The 23099-nt window shown below is 39.5% G+C and overlaps 2 protein-coding genes across 2 annotated transcripts in view; one reads left to right on the top strand and one right to left on the bottom strand.

The window, feature by feature from the left end:
* mrpl11 (mitochondrial ribosomal protein L11) overlaps positions 1 to 22708 on the top strand; it is a 33155-nt gene extending 10447 nt beyond the window's left edge. Inside the window, exons 3-6 of the mRNA XM_079479706.1 lie at positions 15219 to 15314; positions 20288 to 20381; positions 20863 to 21022; positions 22051 to 22708. Coding sequence (XP_079335832.1) covers positions 15219 to 15314; positions 20288 to 20381; positions 20863 to 21022; positions 22051 to 22159 — 459 coding nt within the window. The 3' untranslated portion in view covers positions 22160 to 22708. The remainder of the gene's footprint in view (positions 1 to 15218; positions 15315 to 20287; positions 20382 to 20862; positions 21023 to 22050) is intronic.
* On the bottom strand, positions 559 to 7516 carry tmem265 (transmembrane protein 265). Its single transcript, XM_079479705.1, has 2 exons — positions 6941 to 7516; positions 559 to 1905 (listed from the first exon to the last, which is right to left on the bottom strand). Exon 2 carries the CDS (start codon positions 1902 to 1904, stop codon positions 879 to 881), a length of 1026 nt encoding a protein of 341 aa, XP_079335831.1. The 5' UTR covers position 1905; positions 6941 to 7516; the 3' UTR covers positions 559 to 878.
* Positions 22709 to 23099: the final 391 nt, after the last annotated feature.

The raw sequence follows: 23099 nt of genomic DNA, 5'->3' as shown, positions 1-23099 counted from the left end.
TCTTTGAAAAATGAGTCCCATTTCAATTAATAGGAGTAGTGATTGTTTATCAGAGCAGGCGAGGGGGGATTGTGAAGGGATTTTGTGGCTGCTGATGTAGAGAATAAACCCCCACCATAATCCGCATTGGGATTCACTTGCTGTAACTTATTCAGATGGCGTCTCTTTCAGGGCTTCATACTCACTCTCAGTAGTGTTTCTTCAGTGATTCTGGAGCTTTGGTTGAGGCTGTGCTATTTTCAGAGTTAGCAGTTAATAGGCTATCACTGTTTGTTCTGTGTATGAATGCCCTTTGCTACATGTTTGATTTGTATTAGTATTACCATTGAAAGTGATTGGCAGATACTTTGGTTTTTGTTTGCTCGACCATGAAACTTCCATTTAGTTGACGTTAATTAATTTGTTTGTGAAGACCAATCGTCATTGAAATGAAACTGTCACAGAGTTTGTGAAATGCTGTCGCTATGTGTAGACAGTTTTACCCAAGAGCTGCCTCAGTTGTGGTCTAACCGATAGTCTTGGTCTGGGCGAGATCACAGAAAATGTTAGGAAGCAGGTGACTATTAAACATTTTATTACAGAGTCGAATATTAACAGCGGTCATGCTTCACTGTACATGTTTTAACTTCAAGTCCTCGATGAACACCAGAAGGAACAAGGGTAACAATATTAATTGTCGCTCTTTAAAGAAGGCACTTAATTAAAACAGCTCCCACTTCAGCCTTTTATCATTTTGTCTGGAAGCTTCACACCACGCAAGACTGCTCATGTTTGGCTTAACAAATCATCAATCATACAAACGACAAACTGTGCTAATGTGTTATCTCTGTTAATTTGGGTTTAAAACCACAATCCCGTCTGTGGCAGTTTTAGGACTTCTAAAGTTCATGGGAAATGTAAGCCGGCCCCAATGAGGTGTCTGTGGGATCCAGGCTGTGCGCGTGTGTGCGTGAAAGTGAGTGGTAGCGTGTAGACGGCACCGTTGGAGACGTGCACCCTTGCTCCTGCTCTGTCGCTGCTTCCGAGGCTGTCCCTCGAGTCTGGTTTCCGCTTCCGGTGGTGGCACCGGCTCCCTGGACCCCCCCCCTGCCCTTTCTGTGTCTCTCCCAGGCAGAGCTGAGCTTTACCGCAAGAGCCAGCAGGTTTTTCCCAAGGAACACAGTTGACACACGTGGGTCCCTGTACCATAACATCCCAACCCCTCTGGGCACCAGTGTGAACAAGTTAATGGTGACCAAACTGAGCCACGGATAGATCGCCTCCTTCCGAGCTGCCTGTAGTCCGGGCAGGGCAGCAGCACCCAGCTCTGTTAGCGACACGCACGGGAGCAACAACAGCAACACGTAACAATAAAAGAAAACAATACCCTCCACCCAAAGAGGAACGCCCGTTGTTCCCTGCACCTCCCAAAGCCCGGCCTGCAAGTCCAGCACATCAAGCAGGTCCACAACCACCCACAGAAGTCGGCTGCGGACTTCCTGTTTTCTCCGAAGTGGGGTCATGTAATCGGCTCCCGTCAGGATAAGGAACAGCGATGGCAGGCAGACGGAAAGCAGTAGAGTCAGAGTCTTGCGGGCGAGGGGATCTGGTGGTCGCCTCTCCTGTCTGTAATTTTGACACACAAAGAAAAGCTTGAGCTGCAGGAGAGACAAGAAGAGGAACCAGAGAGCATTGGCGAAGCCTCGTCGGGGGGAACGAGCCTCCGAGACGACACCGGCCGAAACAAAGCGCAGCGCCAGCAGGAAACACAGATCACCCAGTCCAACAGCGACACACGGCCATACGGAAGGACGGACTCCGCCCCGAGGTCCCAGCATGCTTTGCTCCAGCAGGTAGAGGTCAACCACTGCCATTGTGCTCACTGTCACCAGAGTAGACACGCACACCTGGGGCGAGGGCAACATGCTTGAGGCAGAAGGAGAAACAAGGACACAATGAGACTCTGATGACTCATTAAGAACAGAGACAAGAGCATACTTTAGAGGTTGTACACTTAAAATTGCCACAAGGACACAGCATGCATGATTATGTGCTAGCAGATGCAAAAAAATGCAATTTTTCGGTGAAAGATTAGGGCTACATATATTTGAAAAGGTTTTGTTGATGCTTTTATATTTTGTTTATGGCTTTTGTGAACAATTTTAATGGGCCGAGCAGACAAATTGCATGATTTTCAGCAGCAGCAGGTCAACAATAGACTAAACACACTCTACCTGGATACATACACTGGCTATTGTTCGTGATGTCGAAATGGGAGTATTTTGCGTTTGAACCTCCAAGGTCTGACATTTGTTTCTGAGAATGGTGGGTGTTCATTAACTTTGGGGTTAAGCCATATGTGAGACTACATTATGATCCTTCTTTTCAGCCACTTGTTTCTCAGCAGCTGTGCAGATTTATGTATAGTTATTAACCCTTTTACGCTTGGAGGTCTCTACAAAGGATTTCTTACGTATGCTTGGGTATGGCATAGTTGCACCCCAACCACGACAGGGGACACTTATACCTATAACCTATATCCTAAAAAATGCTTTATTTTTAACTCTGCGTGCCAAACTCAATATTTGGATTGTAATTTAAACACGGCTAAAACAAATATTATCGTTTGTTTTAGATGTAAAACAAGTTAACCAGTGCGTAGTTATTGGTGTAATTGCAAGCGTGTGATGGAAATATGACGCCTCTTACCATATAGGTACAGGTACGCTCACCTTACTTGCATATACATTTGGGTGGTCTTAGTCAAATCATACCACGAACTGACGTAGTTTTGTGGGGATGTGGTTACACAAGGCGTTTAAGGCAGGTCTGGGTGAGCATTCGCTTTTATATAGAATGCATCTTTTGTTCTGACACTTTAATTTTTGCAATTTTATGGGTCTAATACATGAATGGGCAACTTATAACACACCAAAGACACACAAAAACACATATTTGTGCCATATGACCCCTCTAACCTATGCAGGATTTTTTTCAACCCAAAATGTTTGGTTGTTTTAACCCATTGTTGAATCATTAATTTAACCCAGCGACTGGGTTGGTCCTTCTTTACCCAATGCTGGGTTGAATATAATAAGTTCAAATGTTGTTTTTCATAATAAATAAAACACAGGGAAAGTCATCTCTGACTTTTATCAACCCTATTATGCCTGAACAATGAAAACCTCAATGTCCATAGTGATTATAAATATTATAAAATAGGCGTTTATATTTGAAAATTGCGCTTCTAATGGCACCTGATAGAGGGGAACCTTGTATACAAGATATATAAAACAAATTTTTATAAATGTATTCAGATAGATAATGTCTAAAGAATATGTTGTTTATGTGCCGAAAATACCTGTACACCACAGAAGGTGAAATGTGTAGTTATGATGATGGTTAGTTATGTTAATAAAATGTCTGTTAGACATTTTGCTCTTCCCTCTTTAGCATTACACGCACACTTTTACCACTTCTGCTGTCTTTATGGGTAAAGGTGTTGTTTCAAGAGCGAGTGGCATGGCTGAACTACATCACTCCAGTGGTGTAAGCATTATTGATTTTAAACACATAGTTTTGTGCAGGCGTAGTATGATGCCAGTTGTGTGTCAAATTAATTCTTTATAGCTTTTACAACCTTTTTTAACAGCTGCGGCCGACGTTAACAAATATTCAGTAAATGTGCTTCTTTTACATGCAGCTCATTATGCAAGCGAACTTAATTTATTTATTCTACCTGCATGTCAGAGTAAATGACATTTTATTAAATATGTGCATTAATTATTAATATAGTGTGCCATACAGACAATCCTAGGACAAAGGCAGATTCAACAATTTATCGTATTTCTGAGACTTGTTCCCATTTAAGAAACCAATACAATTGCTATGTATTAATGTGATGAGGTTTGGAGAGTTATGATTAAGAGTATTTTAAATCCGCTTGTCCCTCATCTTTCTAAATCTCATAGGTTGCTGCACATTTTTCATGTTAACATTTATTCCAATAGTATTGTATTGAAGGCAAGCCAGGCACATTTTCAAAGCCTATTTTTCTCATAGCCTGCCTACCGCGCTGGTGTTCATTACAGCTTCTGTCGAATATTGTAGTATTAAATTGCCTTTGGTTTCATAATGAAGTACGGCTTGGATTAAGTCTGATCTCCTAAACTTGTTTGTTTTGTTTAGAGGAGCTGGAGAGTGTATAGGAGCATCTGCAAAGTGGCAAGGCTCAATCTGAATAGGTGTTGTCATAACACTGCATACTATTGTCAAATTTATTCATGTTTCCTCAAGCCATATTTCAGCAACAGACAGTGTAAAACTCTGGTATTGATTAGTGTGGAGAAATGATTGTTGGCTTTATGGTGAAATCGAATGCATGCTTTCAGTGCAGCCGGTATGGCTCGTGCCCTATAGATGTTCACTGACCATTTCTGTCTGCTGTAAATGTTAGCAACACCTGAGACAGATGACTTTTTATTATGAAAATCATTACTGTTCAGGATTGAGGTGTCGACACTGGTTCTCAAGTAGTTTTGCTCCAGGAGCAAGATTTTACATAGGACATCACAGCCTGATCTTACAGAAATGTTTAACTATTTTACGAGTTTGCTAATTCGCATCAATTTGCATGAAGCCAGTCGAACAAAACCATATGATTACGAGACGAACGTCAAACTTCACTGGTGTGAAAAAACATACTAAAACTTTTGTTCGAAGGTTGTTTGAATTTTTACTAAATAGCCACTTCATAAAATAGTTACGAATTGCAGTGTTATGTTTGTGTTGGAAATTAGTAACCCTTAAAGGGCCAACGTGTCATTTTTTGGAGGATCTATTAACAGAAATGCAACATTATATACATAACTATGTGTTCAGACTCCGAGGTGTATAAAGACCTCGAAGCGATATGTTTTTATTGCCTTTGAATAAGCTATTTATATCTACATACACCGGGTCCCCTGCTGTTAGTATTCCTAAATGGACAAACTGCACTACAGCAAGCCTTTGGTAAATATGGTATCTCCTCCGGCAAAGAAGCGAAAATGTGATGACATCTTAGTCCTGTGTCAGTGAGCCGTTTGTTGCTATTTGCCAAAATCATACACAGGACCCTTAAACTTATATTCACCCTTTAATTTTCTTTATTTATATTATAGATTTGACAAATCACTTTTGAAAGTTATATAATTGAAGTTGATTTCCTTTGCTAGTTGCTACCCAGCCAATTATATGGTTGATGATTTTACTATTGTTTTAACCTGTTGTCTGTGGCCGTATCCAAACAAACCCAACAATCCATTTTTGGGTCAGAATACACAAGCTGAGTTCCACTGGTTTAGGATATAGACAAGTGAACATTTTCTGGGGCTCAAGATCACCATTTGTCCAGTTAGGATGTTAACATTGTTTTGAAAGCTCCAAAAAGCTTTGTATGTGTGGATACATGGGGAGAAAGTGTTAAATAATTTGGTCAAATGTAAATTGAATGAGAGACAAAAAGAGCAATTCTTGCTCGTGGCTTTTTACAGACTTAATAAAGTGTTATGGCTTGATGGCAATAGTTCATAATTAAGCTAAGGTAAAAGAAGAACGAAAGAGTGAGGAGAATTACACAAAAAGCACAGGAGATGTGCTCTGGGAGAAGAGGAGATGTAATGTTGGAGGATTCTTGATGAGAATGGATTCAAATATATTCATAGCTTGGGAACTGTAGAAATTAAACGCATTAATATGAAGTGTGGAGGAAATGAAGAGAGTGTGTTGGTAAATGACCTAAAATGATTAATCTACTCTGAGCTGTGTGCAATGAAAGTGAATGCGTCACTAATATCTGATTTTGACTGTAGACTTTTTCTGTGACTGATTTTCTGCTTTGGAATTCAATTGAATCCAATAATCTCAGACTGTGAATGTGAATTTAAAAGGCGCCACGTGCGCCTGCTGAAGAAAATGCCGTGGCACAGAACGAATCTTTTGTTAGCAAAACAGTTATTTTAAAAATCAAATAATTCAAAGTCTTGCTTGTAGGTGCAGAGCTTATATTTTGACTCTCCTGTCAGCACATAATTCATCAGGTTATCCAGTCACTTTGATAACACTGCTGTTTTTTTCCAAGCACATCAATAATGACCAGACTTGAGTACTAACAGCCAAACGCATCCTTTTTTATCTTGATGTTAAGTGATGGATAGAAAAGTACGCAGGTGACTGTGCGCAATTTCCTAAATTGTGAGAGATGTACATATATAACATTCCAGCTGCATTGCACATATGATTTGTGCTATTATTTAGCAAGTCTAAATAACTCTTAACAGCGTTTGATATAAATGCACTACCATTGCTGCACTATGAAGTAATAATGCATAATTATTCGTATTGTTTATATGGTTAAAATGAACAATAAAAAGCAATGTTGTGGATTAGGTCAAATATACAGTATCTGTGATAAATATCCCAAATAACTTGATGTATGACACACTGCCTCTCTCTCCTGGCGATGGATGCTGGACTCATGCCACATGCCCTCATTTAGAGGAAACGACTGAAAGTGTCCGGCGGTAATGTGCCATTGAATCATTCCCAAACACAGAGAAAGCATCCGTACAGCGAGAGAGCATCAGTCTCCGCAAACAAAAGACATCATCTGTCTTGATGCTAAGTGTCGTGCTGCCGCCACTGCGGGACATGTGCGATCATCATACCGTGCCAGTTTAATACCACCACATTGCGACAGGTGTCATTTTATTATTAAACCTACGCATCAGAATCAGCAGGTGATTTTGAGCAATCATCTATAAAAGCAAATGATGCGATGCAAAACAGACACCCGCACCTCAAACTGCATTCACGTCTAAAAGATGCGAACTTTTGCGCTCGAGAGTCGACCTGAAGGCTGCATGAATAATTGAATATCAAGTTGCAACAAAACTCGCATAAAAGTGCAGAGGATATTTACCCCAAAACATGCGCTTGGATGTCTTTTCGGTCCTTTAGACTTCGAAAAGCGGTTTCGATCTAATGACCAGCATGCATGTAGACGATGTTATCTGAATCCAGCGGGTCGGTCGCATTTGTTCGTTTAATAAGACGACACGGCTTCCCAGCACAACTACATGTGGAAATGAATCCCGATGGTCGGCTTCATCGAGCTCAAAGGCTACATTGTCCACGATATGTGCTCCGTTTGGACGAGCAGCTTAGCTCTCTTATGACTTTTTGCAGTGTTGAAAAACCCTTATATAATCGACATTGGTTTTATAGCGTTATCTCGAGCACGCTCAGGTGAGGATCCTGGTTGTCCATGAAGCTTTGACGGGCTCGTGGTCCGGGGCACCGGCAGATGTGATGAAGCTTTCGCAGACTCGGAAGTGCCGTAAAAACGTGTCGTTCTCTGAATATGTCACGGAAGGCGCTTTCTCCGTGTCCTCCGGTGTCGTGTTCATACTTCAGCAACGCAATAGTGCGAAACAGGAGAAAGAAAGCGACAGTTTATGATTGCAGTGTGTCATTTGTAGGCAGCTTACGTGCACTCGCACCCCTCCCTTTCTTCGCTCTCCAAACTCGAGCGTTTAGTTGCCGTCTCTCTCGGTTCTTACTTCAAATAGGCGGGGAGATTTGAATGGTCCTGTGCATATTGAATGGGAGTCACCGCACGGATGTGTAATTGCTGCTGCTTGTGTTGTGATTGCTACGATAATGACAGACACAGAAAACAACATCACATATTTCACTGCTATTGGAGAGGAATGATGGGGTGTTGAGATGAATCGGTGGTTCACTTGAGACGCTGAATGAATCCACAGCAAGCAAGGGTAAATGTCTTAATTGCCATTTTAGCAAGAGATTAAGAGACCTTTATTTTGTTATAAATGTGTATAACATTTCAACACATTGCCAGAGGACCTGTTTTCAAACGCATGATTCGTTAACATCTTCAGTATGTTGGTCATTTGATTGCATTTATATTGTGATTTTGCACAAAATATATGTCCTCCATTAGCAGGTCGTTCACAGATTCATGGAGGTCCACGAAGGCAAAGGCAATATAAAAGTAGTCCATGTATGCTCTATATCCCAAGTCCTCAGGAAACCATTTTTGTAGAATACATCCATTCACGGTCAACCCTTAACTAGGTATGTGTTTGTGTAAAATTATCTTTTTTGTACTACTAACAATATTTCTCACAAATTTTAAATAGAAAGATTGTTTCTTTTTGTATTTATTTGCAGAAAATGTTAACTGGAAAAAGCTGCTTTGAGACCTCAAATACTGCAATGAGAAAAGTTAATATTCCCTTATAAGCAATGCAACAATAATATTTGTACAAGTATTAAGGGTAATTAAAAATGTATAATTTTTTCATGTGATAACCTCTGTTTTCGTGTGTCTTGTCATGCTGTCCATTGCTGTTAACTGTTTGGCACAAAAATGCAGAGTAAATGAAAATGTGGAATTGAATAATATTAATGATCTTGTGGTAGGGACAGCTTGCGAATGATCAGAGCACCGCCGTGATGGCAGTCACGAGCAACGCCGTCTCATTATCTGTTAAATTTTTCCCTTAAGCGCACTGACAAGCGAGTTTTCATTCTCTTTATGGCCCATATGAAATCAAAGGTTACTTCCCTTGTTTCATTTCTTTACAACGCACACCTCATTTTATCATGGTGGGAGGTCATCAACGAGTGTGTTGATCAGGCCGGTGGGAATGAAAGAGACAGAAAGCAAAGTCATCCGTCTTGTCACAGTCAACTATGCGCACCGCTGCTTTCCAGAAACAAATTTTCTTCTCTCTCTCTCTCTCTCTCTCTCTCTCTCTCTCTCTCTCTCTCTCTCTCTCTCTCTCTCTCTCTCTCTCTCTCTCTCTCTCTCTCCCCCCTCCCCCCCCCCCTTAAATCCCAGTGGGGTTGAAGTTGTTGAAGGTCATTCTAATCTGGCTTACTTTCAGCATGGAGTCAGTGAAATAGACTGAGAAAATGAGACAACAAGAGTCCTGCAGTGCACCGTCAACACTTTCACCCACATAGAAGGGGTGAAGGTTTTGAAGACTTGTTTTTTTCTGAAGGTATGCCTGTGGAATGTTAAGGGCCTTTTTGGTGCCTCAGGTGTGCACTTGGAGGAAGCTCGGCCAGAGACATTCTTTACAGCACCCATCTGGCACACATTAGAGGTCTTGGCTGACACCACACATGCTCCATCCACAGACAAACAATCTGTCTTATTGACCGCAAGCTTCCTTACAACGAGCACAGCTTGATACGCTTGTTGTTGATCGTAAATCCACAGCGTAACTTCCTTTTTTATGTACGCAATTAAAATCTCTATAAATCTTTATATTTAACCCAACAGCGGCTCAACTGATAATGATACTCGATGAACTATCCGTCTTCCTGATTAACTGAATGAGATGTGGCAGAGCTTTGATAAGATAAGACTTCCTCTGATGAGATTTGTAAAGAGGACGTTGGTGAAATCAGGCACTTTAATAACACACACTTAATGGAATCTTTTCACACTCGCTGATTTCCATCAAACGCTAAACACCGGCACAGCCTCGACTCCGGAACATCTTTTGTCCTTTTAAAGTTGTTCCTATTTCACAGTATCTCATGCTGTGTCTCAGGCCTTCACCCCGCGTTTGTTCATGCTTTAATAAGCTGATGCCAAGGCAACACAACTCAAATTCAATCTTCAAAGTCAGAACGGCCTCACACCCTGTGCCTTCAGCACGTTATTTTCACAACCAAACTGAAGTACGTAGACATCAATACAGGCTGAAAATGAGTCCCCAAATAATGTGTCCCCGTTGGCACATCTTGCCCAATGGTGTTCACTTCAAGGCACAGTGAATGAGCAAAAGAGACTTGTTTGGAGATCAAGGTTATGGGGGATTTAGAATGATCAAAGATAAAGCCATTAGCAGGGTAGACAAACTTTAATGTGAGCATTCCCCAATATCTGATGCACACGTTCTGTGATCCCCCGTGCCTTTTGAAGATTCAAACAAACTACTTTAATCCTCATTATACCCACAGGCAAAACCCTAACGTTGCTCTTCCGAGGTCTCCACTGGCATGACCTGCGAGCGCACTTTGAGGGTGTGTGGCTAATCATCTGTATGACACCCTTATAGGGAAGAATGTAATAAAAAAGGAAGAGTTTAGCACAGTAAATTAGAGAAGGGGAACCAGAGTAATTAATTAGAGTGTCTCACACTGCAGAGTTTAATTAACCCCTCGACAACAACCCTTCACCCCACCTCCATCCTTCATGCGCTAACCTGGGCGATGAATTGCCCGTCTTTGGGTGCCAGGGGCAATTAATCCTGCCTACCACACCAAGGCCACGTCCCATGTCATGCTTGTGTACACACACCCTTTCTTGCACTTCTTTTTCAGTCACCGTTACATTTCACTGCACACGAGAAGGGAACATGCAGTGCCCCGTCTTATAAATCCCGCCTTGTGAGTCTAGTTTTCTTACTTGCTTTTATTCTTCTGTTTTATTCCCTTTATGTCCTTTGTTACTTATTGGGCTCTCATTCCATTGTGATCTCATTTATTATATATAATCGCTTAAGATGCCCTTTGTCCAATCGCATCTGTCCTCCCAACTGACCAATGCACGATGTTCCTGCCTTCACGTAAAGTGTTGTTTTAATTTACTTTATCTCTCACTTAATTACGCACGTTTTCACTCGGTTGGAAGTCACGCTGTACTCTAATGCTCTTTCTTCAAAGGCTTTGCTGTAAAGTGATTGAACCTCTTGAACCAACCTTCGTTTTCCTTCTACTTTGCTCTGCTTTTAATGGAATGAGCTCGCAGCCCGCACGCACACGTTCTTTATTCATGCGGGTCCCCTATGGGTCTCCCCATACATCAGCGCTTTGATGCCTTTCCCTCGCTTTTGTCAAAGCGGGTAAAAGGACCTTCTCAATGTTAGTATTGATCTTTATTATTGTCCTCATAGGAAACATGACTTACTTTTGTTCGTCCATCCTCTCAAATATGCACATGTATGTGCAGTACTATTGAGAAGCACACTTGAAACGATCTGAAGTGCGTTACATTCTGAGTCTGTCCTTAAGCTTTTTGTCATTCATCTGTGTCAGCAGCCATCTCGTTATAAAGAATAGCTGAAGCTGAAAGCTTACATTATTATAATGAAGCAAATGCAAAGTGGGAGAATGGATGAAAACAATAAAGTCGATGCCGTTGTGTGAATCACAAATACAGACACAGCTTTAGTTAATATAGAAATGACTGTGTACAAAACATTTGGTGAGTGTTTCTCAGCCTTTTGTTTTTTGGAATATGAAGGTAAATCAGTAGCAAAATTTGAGAGCATGTAGATTTTAATTTGTACACTAAAATGTATCACACAGCCTCAATGCGAAAACTTGAAAAAAAAACCTGAAGTTGAATGTTGAGATTTGCACTCGTAGACAAAACTCACAAATCTGTCTTCTGAATTTGAAGTAGCAGAAATATGGTCACAAATGTGTAAACTGGCATTTACAAAAGATATTGGCAGATACAAATGCATAGCACATATTAACACGTTTTCAGATTCAGATTTGCCAGAATAAAAAAATACAGTCCTGACAAAAAGTGATTTTTATTCAAAGTGAACTTTATTCAATTTACGTTTCTTCAAAAACGTATTAGACAACCACCCAATTTAAGGTTTGTGCCACAGATGCCCTAAAATAACAGTATGGATGATTACCAAAATAATTTATGTTTCTACAATGGTTAAACTACCAGTATGTGTAAGCTCTTTAGTCACAGTAGCGTTTCTAATGCAAAAATATTATTGTTATCCATTCATTTTCTAATATATTGTTTTACAAGGCAGAAATAATAGTAAAGCACTTCATATTCTTCATGTATCAGATGCCCAATAATAGTTATTTACCTGCAGTTACTGCAATACTTACAGATACAATTGTAGAGATAAAATAAATCGATAAACTAAGTCCGATATGATTTCTTTCCGGAGAGCGTTTTGTTTTCTGTGCATTTTTTGTATATTTTTTTAAACCCTGATATGCTGTAGTTTGCTTATTTGCTCAATTTAATAATTTTCATGAGAAATCACAACATTATTATTCATTGTTGACCTCTGTAATTTATTTAAATTTGTTTGATTGTATGTAAAATTGTCTCATGTTCTTCGGGGCAACAGATTCTTATATTTCATAACAGATGTTTGTATTTACATTTACATTTATTCGTTTGGCAGACGCTTTTATCCAAAGCGACTTACAAGTAGTTTTTTTACAGTGAGACATTACTGCAGAGCAATCAGGGGTAAGGTGTCTTGCTCAAGGGCACTTCAGTCATGACCTGTTGGCACTGAGATTTGAACCTGGAACCTTCTGATCACAAGACCAACGCTCTAACCCCCAGGCCACAATAAATAATAAATAACATTCGGTGTCCAGAGTTGGTAGCACACCTCCATCACAGAGATCAACTGCTGCCATTTTGTCCCACGCAGCGCTGCTTTTATCAGTCAGTGTTGAGGGAAAAGGCGATTTAATTGGCCCGCTTGACTTCTGGATGATTAGATCTTGAGTTTTAGAGGGCTACTCTGGCAATTTAGACAGCACTTGAAAGTGAATGCATCTGCCATTAAGCGCACAGCATCTTGGTCATGCAGAGCTTTGTATCGTAAAGATTGGCGAAATGTCCATCCACTTCTTTTGTCATCCAACAATAGATTCCCATCTTCGTAATGGTCTCACTTATGTTATTAAAACCTCTACACAAAGCAGAGTTGTTTTTGTTTTGCCACATCTTGTGTGTCTGTGATGTTTATACACCTTGATCAACTTTTTTCACTGTTGTCTGGTGCCCTCAACCCCCCATTGTCAGATGACCTCTTCTTCATAAAACTGTCATCAATCCTTGAATTTTCTTAAAAGTTATTCTTTTTGGTCTGAAACTTAGTGAAAAGTCAGCGGTTGGAAATCAGAATTGGAAGCGATATGGATCTCCTAACAACCTCGGCCTAATATTAATCCATATTTAATTAGGAATCACCCGCCGCCTTTTTTGTTTACTTAGATCTGTTGTTCTCCGTGAAGTTGGGGCTTGGGGAAACGCTTCTGGGGTTGACAAGGGATTACTATTAATAAGCAAGTCAGGGGAGAGATGGGAAGGCTGCTATCAGGGGCTTTTGTTTTTCATTTCATATGGGTTGAAATTTTTGGATATTATGCAACGCTACTGGCTGAACAGTAATACTGCTGGCTTTGTGGGAAAGCAGCTGTTTTTGCTCGAAAGTGTTTGTTTCAACTAATCTGAAAGGATTGCATCAATGTTTACAAGTTTAGATCAAACAACAATAGATGTTGTTTTAAAAGAAGTTGGTTGCAAATATATTCCACTGTAAAAATAAAATGTATTGTTTGTATACTACATGAGGGTTTTAACTTGGTGTTTTGACTTTTTAGCATTATAAGAATAAGCAGCAAAGAGCATCTGACTTAAAGGCAGAAGTGTTGTTGCCTTACATCCATAAACCTTTACTTACATTTACATTAAGTCATTTAGCAGACGCTTTTATCCAAAGCGACTTACACCGAGTTCGGGGAGCAATAAGCGATTTGTCATACTTCATCTCGTAATTCCACATATTATTTTGTTGTGTTTTAAAACCATTGGTTAATGTCATACCTGTGACACAGAACCTCTTGTCAATGATGGGGGGAAAATTAAACATGCTTTCTGTCGCGATGTCGTGAAGCATCGCATATGCCATGTCTATTGCCGTACACTATCACAAACTATACAGGACGAAATGATAGTCTTGCAGCCCTTTAGAGTACCACAGAGATGATGTATTTTGTATTGTATTGAAATCAGATCTTCTAGAAATATTTTCACATTTTAATTTATGACATGATTTTGTTTGTCTTAAAAGCGGGGGTTGCAAACAATCTACAAACGACCACATCCTTTGGCAGGGACTGTAGACGTCATTGACATATAAATCTTACAAATAATGCAAAATGGCCATAAATCTTAAAAAAACTTAGATGGATTCACGGAGTAATTACTTACCAGGAAACACTTTTTTTTAATAAGGTTTGAAAGGGTTGTCAGCTTGGTGTTGGATAATAATATCGAGCGACCATGGTGTAGTCTGTTTATAGCCTCATGTTAGCTTTTTACTTCTGGTGTTTGTATTTAGGGTTCAAAGGTAACAAATGTTGTGTTCATTCGTAAAGATTATCATGATAGACAAAAAATGTAAATATCCTAAGCCTTTGTTAATCATAGATTCATTTCTTGAGATCCTCCAAAGCCGATGGGAATATTCCATAGTGTTTTGGTCGAAGGAACCAGTGGGTTCCTTAAAAAACCACCATGGCCAATATTGTGACAAATAAATTACAGTTTTTTGGAGAGGAAATGAATGACAAAGTTCGACAGCGTTTGCTAGTTTTCTTCATGGAAATGACAAACTTCAACAGCTCTTGCGAGTTTTCTTCATGGAAACAGCTTGTGCCTTTTGTGTGTAATGCATAAGGCTGTTTGTGAATGTTCTGTAGGCGGATGGTAAGTATTTTATCTGATATTGAAACTATATTTTTTTGTTGCTAGAGCGATAACTGTCACGCAACTTTGATTTTAGCATTCAGACTCTTACATATAGCTCTGTAAGTTCTACCATATGATGAAATAAGAGTTCCTGGTACCCTGAGTCCTTTGAAAAGTTCTGATACTAGCAGGCGAAACTTTCACAACTGTAATAAGATTACAGACTAGCAGCCACCTCCACAATCAACCCACAGAAAACACTCGTGCTCTGGTGAGGGCACACAGGAGAAATAGCTGCCAATGTTGACTTAATGTCAGCCATACATTTTGCTTTCACCCTGCCTTGCCCAGCTAGGGCCTGGAAAGAGAATCTAATTTATCTCAAATCTCAGTGGCATGATGACTGCCATATTTTGACATGCACACACACATACACACACCCTTGGGTAAATAGGCTTCCACCAGTCTTTCTCTTTCACTAGCACTCACACGGCCATCCAAGCATGCCGAGGCATTCACAGCGCACCAATGAGTTATCGAGTGATTGACACCGCGCGGCATCGCTAAATGGCCATTGGTATTCATCAAAAGACTGTCACAGTGAATGAAGGGCTCAGAAATGCATGTGGGTCTAAACCCTGCATTTATTTAATGAATGTGTTTCTTATGATTTATTTTCTAGAAAGGGATTCCCATCGGGGTCTTTTGCAAAGACTTCAATGAGAAAACCAAAGATCTCAAGGAAGGTATTCCTCTTCCCATCAAGATCAACGTGAAGGTAATGTAACTGCTAATTCTGAGTGGTCCATCAGTAACTCCTGTGATGTTTCGTGAGCCTCGTAATTATTGCATGTTGTTCGATTCATCTTCCTCTCATTCGTTTTGTCACTTTTTCCTCTGTTTACGAGTCCCTGGAGGTGCTCGTTTACATTCGCATCTCAGGCGCATTAGCAAACAGAAATAGATGTGTCCTGAATGCCAGAGTGCAGATTAGTGCCTCCGCTGGCATTATGATCAAATGAAGGTATTAGCTGAAGGGAATTCAACAGAAGAACAGGGTTCCTTATCGCAGTGTGACTTATAGACAAGTATGTCTGTTGCTTCAACAATGGGCATTTTTGGACATTTGTGGACTTAACTATAGACACTCAAAGACATTAATCACAAACTGACTTGTTTATTTAATTTGTCAATGAAAAATGTCTCACAATTTACACTCTAAACAATACTGGGTTATTTCAAACCAACGTTGGGTCAGATATGGACAAACCCAACGGTTGGTTTTAACTAACCCAGAAAATGGCTATATTTGACCACACAATGGGTTGAAACCCAAATGTTGGGTTTATCCAATTTTGACCCAACGTTGGTTTGAAATAACACAGCATTTTATAGTGTATGCACATGCATCACAGCAATATTCCGTTCATTTTAATGTAACAACCTTCACATCTCAAATGTATTGTTTTGATTGGTCGTGAAAATGATATTGTGAATATTGACTGACTCCTTTGTCTTTTTAAAGCATATTTCATAGCTAGCATTTTATTATATAATATTTACACTCTTATAATAATGTATTTGTTTTTGTTTATTTGTTTGTTTTCGTTATTTATATAGCACATTTAAAAACAACCAAAGGCTGACCAGTGCTGTACATAGCAGATAAAACAAAACAGGATAGCAGACTGGTAATTAAGAAAAGTGATTAAAAATATACAAAGTTACTTAAAAATAGTACAAATTGAAAAGGTAATTAAATAATGCAACAAGAGCAAAACTTGACAATTTTTACGTCAAATTTTGATAAAGTAAATGCAATTTGAGCATGAATCTTAATTAAAATTATTAAAATCATAAAAGGAAATGCTCCTCGGATCACTACCAGAAGGTTGTTCCATAATGTTGGGCCTGCAAACGCCCGGTAACCCTGCTGCTTCAGTCTAGACCTTGGAACCGATAACATTTTTAAATGTGCAGACCCAAGAGGTCACACTGAGTCGTGTCGGCAATCTGGACCAACTGTAAACACTCCAAAGACCGATTTATTCCATAATAAAGAGAACTGCAGTGGTCTAACCGAGAAGAGACAAAAGCATGGATGAGTGTTTCAAAGTTTTCTCTTGACAGAAAAGTTTTGACTTTGGCCAAGCGACGAGGGTTTAAAAAACACAATTTTACCACTCCATTTATCTGTTTATCAAACCTGAGACCAGTATCAAAACAGAAACCTAAACTTTTACACTTGGGTTCACCCATTTTGTTCGAGAACCACGGTCATGATTGCCAGCATTAAAAGCCTCACTGGGTCCATATAAAATGACATAGTTTGAACATAACCATTTTTTCTTCGTCTTAAGTCAAGATAATTATTTGTTAACCATGATTAAAATTCCTTGATACATGAGTACAGAGCGCCAATTAGATTTTTATCATTTGATTTAAAGGGAAGGTACAATTGCACATCATCGCCATAGAGGTGAAAAAAATGTTCCATGTCTCTGGAAAATTGATCCCACAGGCAATATATATAACAAGAAAAGAGTTGGAGATAAAATGAAGCCCTGTGGAACACCATGAGTCAAAGGAGCAGTACAAGAAGAGTTTTGTCCCATATGCACAGAAATCTTACGATTCGATTAAAAAAATCTAAACTTAAATGGTGCCTCTGAGACCAACTCAGTTTTGTAAACGAGAATTAAGTACACTAACTATGGTTGACCAGATCAAAAGCTGAACTGAGATCGAGCAAGACCAAGGCAACAGCTTTTCCAGCATCAGTAGACAGTAAAGTGTTGTATAGAACTTTTAGAAGGGCAGATTCTGTGCCATGTTTTTTTCTAATCATGGATTGAGACATTTAATAAATGTGATTGAAACTCAAAAAGGCTTGTAATTTAATCAACTCCACTTTCGTGAAGATTTTTTACATAAAAGGTTCAATTGGAAATAGGTTTTAATTCTCACAGAATTTAAGAAGATGGATGTATGTAAGTTTGTTTATTTAAAAATTTGAGTGATTTAACTATCAGACACCATTACCTTACTCCCGATTAATAAAGTACTGTACATCTGGACCAACATAATCTACAACTTGCTTATAAAAAACATGCATGCATAGTATCATAACCTATTTGGGTCAAATGCCTGCTCAAATAAACAATAGAAACTTTCACAGAAATTCTAATGGGTTCAATTAAAAAATCAATATGAGCCTTAGCTTTTCCATTAAAACCATTACAAAATGTATTTTTGTAGTGTGTTTTGGGCATTATTCCAATAGGAATAATACCAGCGAACACCCCGACACCGAATCCATCTCGTACCAGTGGACACCATTAAAGTTTCCTTAAAAACACATACAATTCCTATTATAGCCATTAAATCCATTACGTTTTCCATATTATTTGGGGCCGGTTTCTATTCTTCTTTTTCCAACAGGTTATGTGTTGTTTTTTTAAACAAATATCAAAATAAATTTTTGTATTTGGTTAGATTATCGTAGATCAATCATAATAAGTCAAAAGTCGTAATGTACTGCAGCTCTGTGCATCTTAGAGAAAGGGGGGCATCCTGCAGATTCTTCACTTGTGTGCATTAGCAGTGTTTTACCGGTCACCTTTAGACCTCCTTTCTCCTCTACAATAGTTCTGTCTCTTCTAATCTACTCGCTTCCATTGTTCATCCACCACGTGTTACAAAATGAGTTGTCTAAAAAATAAAGATGGATTGATGTACGCAGGGGCATTGAGCGGAGGCCTATTATGAAGGTTGCGTGAAATGGCTTTTTATCACAGAGGGGTCATCGATCTCAAATTTGTGATGTGCCCTGACTGCGTGAAATGAGAGTTGTCATTACAGGTCTCCATCTCTTTTACATTACAGAACTGTTGCTTAGCTCTTATGTGATTTCAATTGCAAGTCCCTGTTTGAAGAACCGTCTCAGAGGATGCTGTGAATTATGCACCGGCACCAGCACACAAAGCTCTCTGGGGTGTTTTAATGTCTCTGACTCATGTCTAATGTGCAGTCTCAGTCCAAACCCAAACACATAATCTTTGCTGAGCCGATTAGGCAAGCGTCCGTGGTCCAGTTCTGCCAGAGTTTGAAAATGGAGGCTTCTGTTGCGTAAAGTAAAAAAATAAGTTATCTCCAGCAACAATGTCACCTTCATCTAGCTCATCCCTTTGTTTTTCTGTCTGTGGCGGTGGCCCGAGGGTGGGGATTGTCAGCCTTTGTTGTTGGCGTTCCTCTGCAGATACGCCAGCTATTGTTCCAGGACCAGCTGCAAGATCTCAGTGCAGCGTGCACATCAATGATGCTCTCATTGATCTGATATTCCTTTAATACGCATGCAACAGCTAATCAAGGTTTTGACTTCTTGACACAGTTTTCATGATTGTAATAACCCTTTCATGCATTATGACAACCTGAGGACTAGTGTCCCCTGAAACACGGTTACTGTGCTAGTATGCCATCAAAACCCATGCATTTGCAAATAAATTGCATTTCGATAGCTGTCTACGCTAGTGACCTCTTTGTATGAAAGGGTTAATATAATAGCGAACTGACAGACAGGGAAACATAACAAAATCTACACAAATGAAAGCAAGGGGGAGCAAAAAACAAGAAAACGAGACTATAACAGCTTGAAGTTTTTTTTGCGCTTTCTTTGTGTTAATCCCACAGGTCAATCGGTATATAACAGCATTTCCAGTTGCCGAACAAAGGAGAATTTCTACTTATGAGTCATTCTTTTAGTCCTAAAGGCAGATTAGGCCTCAAAGCAAGAGACCACTGACGGATACTGATGAGGCTTCGACAGGGATTGAAGATTAGCTTGAGTGTAGAGGAAATTCCGGTCGAGTTTGCTTGCTTTAGGCTTCAACTGGATGGCTGGATGAATTTTAGCTGGGCTGTTTCCCCAAGTTGGACTGACTGTGAAGTCCCAGTTGTCCCATTAAGCTGTCTGCTGCACATTCATTGTCTCTGAGCCTCTATGCAGACTAATCCATGCCTTAAAGCTTTGGTTTCGGCAAGCATTGCAGTCGAGGGCGTGTGTCACAGGGAGGGATGTGAGAGGGGGTGTCTAGCTTCATTCGACTCGTGATTTTATGAGAATCTGTCAGAGTCTATGGATAGCATGAGATCCTGTCAGGCTCCAAGGGGTCGGTTGGACGCCGTAGGATTTGAGCTCCAATCGCTCCAGAAAGGGATGGTGTTTGCTACTGATACCACCCGCTATGTTTGATGAGTCTGGCAGACCTAAAGTGATTGCTTGGTGCACACGAACCAACAACGAAATAACATTTTTGTTCCTACTGTCTAAACAGATGAGCGTCAAAAATTAATGTTACAGATTGCAGTTTGAGAAAGTCCTTGGGGCTCTTCACACCACCAACAAACGGCAGCATTTAAAACGTTCTGAAGTTGGCAATTGGATTTTGAATGCTGGGAAATGTAAATGTAATTTTCACACGCCTACTGAAAGTACCAACATTAATCCAACAACTGTTTGTATTTTTGTTGCCTTTTGTTGTGAATATGTCAAATGGCTTTTATGTAAAAAAATTCTATATTATTGTAAAGGAATGAAACATTTCTGTTGCTCAACACAAAAGAAGATATTTTGAAGAATGTATCAATATACTTGTTGACATGTCTGAAGAATGGCGGTACCCATTCACTTCTATTGTATGAACACAAAACCATTGCAAGTCAATGGGTAAAATATTTTATTTTTCCCTGTAGCCGGACAGAACGTACGACTTGAAAATCGGGCACCCCACTGTATCTTATTTCTTAAAACAGGCCGCGGGCATCGAAAAGGGAGCCGGAAAGACGGGTAAGCCAGCATTATTACAGCCAGGCCACTGATGGTCATACATCCTTCACCGCGTCTTACAGCAGTCTATTTGTATATCTCACCATGCCTTATGTTTCAGTAATGGACAGACTTCCCCCTGCAGGGTGTTTTGCTTGAGATTGAATTTTTTGACTGATGATATATTGATGATGAGCCACAGCGGTAAAAAGGCGTGCAGTTATAAAGAAGAAAGCAGTGGTGAAGGTGGCACCAAAAGAAAAGAGAATTATGGATTCGCTTCATTTTTGCCCGTTCCACTCCAGCTCAATTATTCTTTCTCATGCGCCCACTAGTTCACTCGCCCTTTTTCGGATTCCCCTTCTCTACACTTCATCTCCACTTCCGTTTTGCTCAATCACGACCAACCACACCTCCTGCTGGCTTCTGTTTTTGAGCTACTGTGTTAAATCTCCTTTCTATCTCTCTCTTTCACTCCTCCTACATGTGCTATATCTATCAGGGCATGAGACTGCTGGTATGGTGTCTGTGAGGGCCGTATATGAGATTGCACAGGTCAAATCGCAGGACGAAAGCTTTAAGCTGCAGGACGCCTCCATGCAGACCGTTGTCAAGAGCATCATCGGTTCGGCCAGATCCCTCGGCATCAAAGTCGTCAATGAGTGAGAGTCCAGACCTCTTTATTCTTGCACATACAGTGCCAGTAAATTAATTTGAGACTAAATACAAAAATATATTAAATAAACAGAAATGCAGAAGTGAATACATTTGTAAATTGGTTAAATCATGCACTTAACATACATCTGCCCTAATGGATCATTTATCTAAATATACAGTTGTTGATTTATTGCAATATAAATAAATAAGACATTTATCCAACAGGATAAATATGTTTGTACTCATTTTAAGCATGAGACCTTAGATCAAAACAAGATCTTGAGAAAAATATGAATTTGGTCAAGTATGTGCTTTCACTGGCACTTTAAATGTTGCATACAAAATTTGTTGCGGTTTTAGTATTCAAGCACAGTCATCTTGTGTAGTCTTGTCAGTAGTGTTCTACTGTGAGTGGTAAATCTTTTAAATCTTTTAATCTTTTCAGGGAATAAATATTGCAACCACCTACTAAAGTCCCTAATAAGAGATCTGAATAAATCATGACTCTATAAATCAAGTCTTACTTCCACCTTCCAATAAATGTAGTTCCTTTGCTCATTTGGAGTTCATAATTGAGTGTGATATTCAGCCTTTTAAAAATGAAGCGTAAAATTCATGTTTTGAATAATTAATAATTTAATTGCAATTAGAGGTGGTGGAGAATGCTAATATAGCGAGAGCATTTATAGACTAGTTTTGCATTGGACCTTCCACAGCTTATCATGCTTGTTCTTTGCGATAATTTGTCAATAATATTAGGCAAAACATTTTGGCATTACAAAGAAGCAGCATGATGTGTTATCATTTTTAGCGAGTGTTTGTCTTTTGCTGAGACTGAAGCTGTTTAATAAATGAACCGTGTCACTTAGGCTCAAATGCTCAGACCCATCATTTGTGTATGAAGTAGTAATGCTCCCCTTGCATTTCAATTGAATTGAGCAAAAATGTAATGTAGATGTGTTGATATGCCTCTCATCTCCATCTTCCTGTCTGTATGTGTCCCCCTCCTCTCTTGTCATGCATCTGCTGTCAGTCTGTCACCAGAAGAGTACAGGGAGTTTCTGCAGGAGCGTCAGGAGAGACTGAGATCTGAGGCAGAGGCTGCGGCTGCTGCAGAAACATTGACGGGAAAGAAGAAATGAAGAGTCACTGCGTGCTTGTTATTTATCAATACACTTGTTGATATGTCTTTAAACCTGCTTCACACTGACTATGCTATTTTAAAAAAATTTGCTAATAAAAAGGTTTCACATCTCTCTCATTACTGGTTCTGTCCTGTCTCTCTCCCAGTTTCTCTGCTGTATCTCCTCCACTCTCTCCTTTTTATTTTTCATCTTCACTGCCTCCTACAACCTTTTTTAGCTATTTGAGCCACTTTCACCACTTCTCTCTTTGTCTCTCTCGCTCTCTGTGGGTCATCACCCGACTCGGCTATCTCTGCTCACCACCTCTGGGTATTAATCCAGGGGTTTTATAAATGTCATGTCTTTGACAGCCATGGAGCAGCAGACTGCCCTATGGCAGTACTATGACAAGAAATACTAGTTGATATCCAATGAAGAATGGATGTATTCGTGTTTTGCATTAAAAAAGGCAGAAAGATCATCATTCTGCAGCAGAATTCCTTGGTGTTTTATCTGCCATTGGTTTTTATGCTTTAAAGATTTTTAATAAATGCAACCTAAATGACAGATAGTCAGTAAATGTTTTTTACTTAATTCATATTAATTTATAATTCATACAAATTTATGACATTGTCCTCGGACCATAATATCTAGAGGAAAATAAGACAAACCGAAATATAAATGTGGTTCTTTTCAATAAACATCACTGCTATTTCCTAAAAGACGTCTCCCAGACAACTTGATGAGGAGATTATTACGTTTTTAATTTGTTTGCCCCTTCTTTTCGTAAAACATAATTAGATATTTATGGAGTCAAATTTAGTAAATCAAAGTCAGCCTTTAATTTTACGAAATGTAATTTAGCTTTTTTTTGTTCCGTCATTACCAAGATATGTTCCAGCGCAAACATCAGTTTGTAACCTATAACCTCAATTCATCATTTGTTGTGGTGAATAAT

This window comes from Barbatula barbatula (genome assembly GCF_947034865.1).
Source record: "Barbatula barbatula genome assembly, chromosome: 18".
Taxonomy (NCBI): Eukaryota; Metazoa; Chordata; class Actinopteri; order Cypriniformes; family Nemacheilidae; genus Barbatula; species Barbatula barbatula.
Note: the sequence above shows the minus strand (reverse complement) of the source record. Positions and strands in the feature narration are given on the sequence as shown.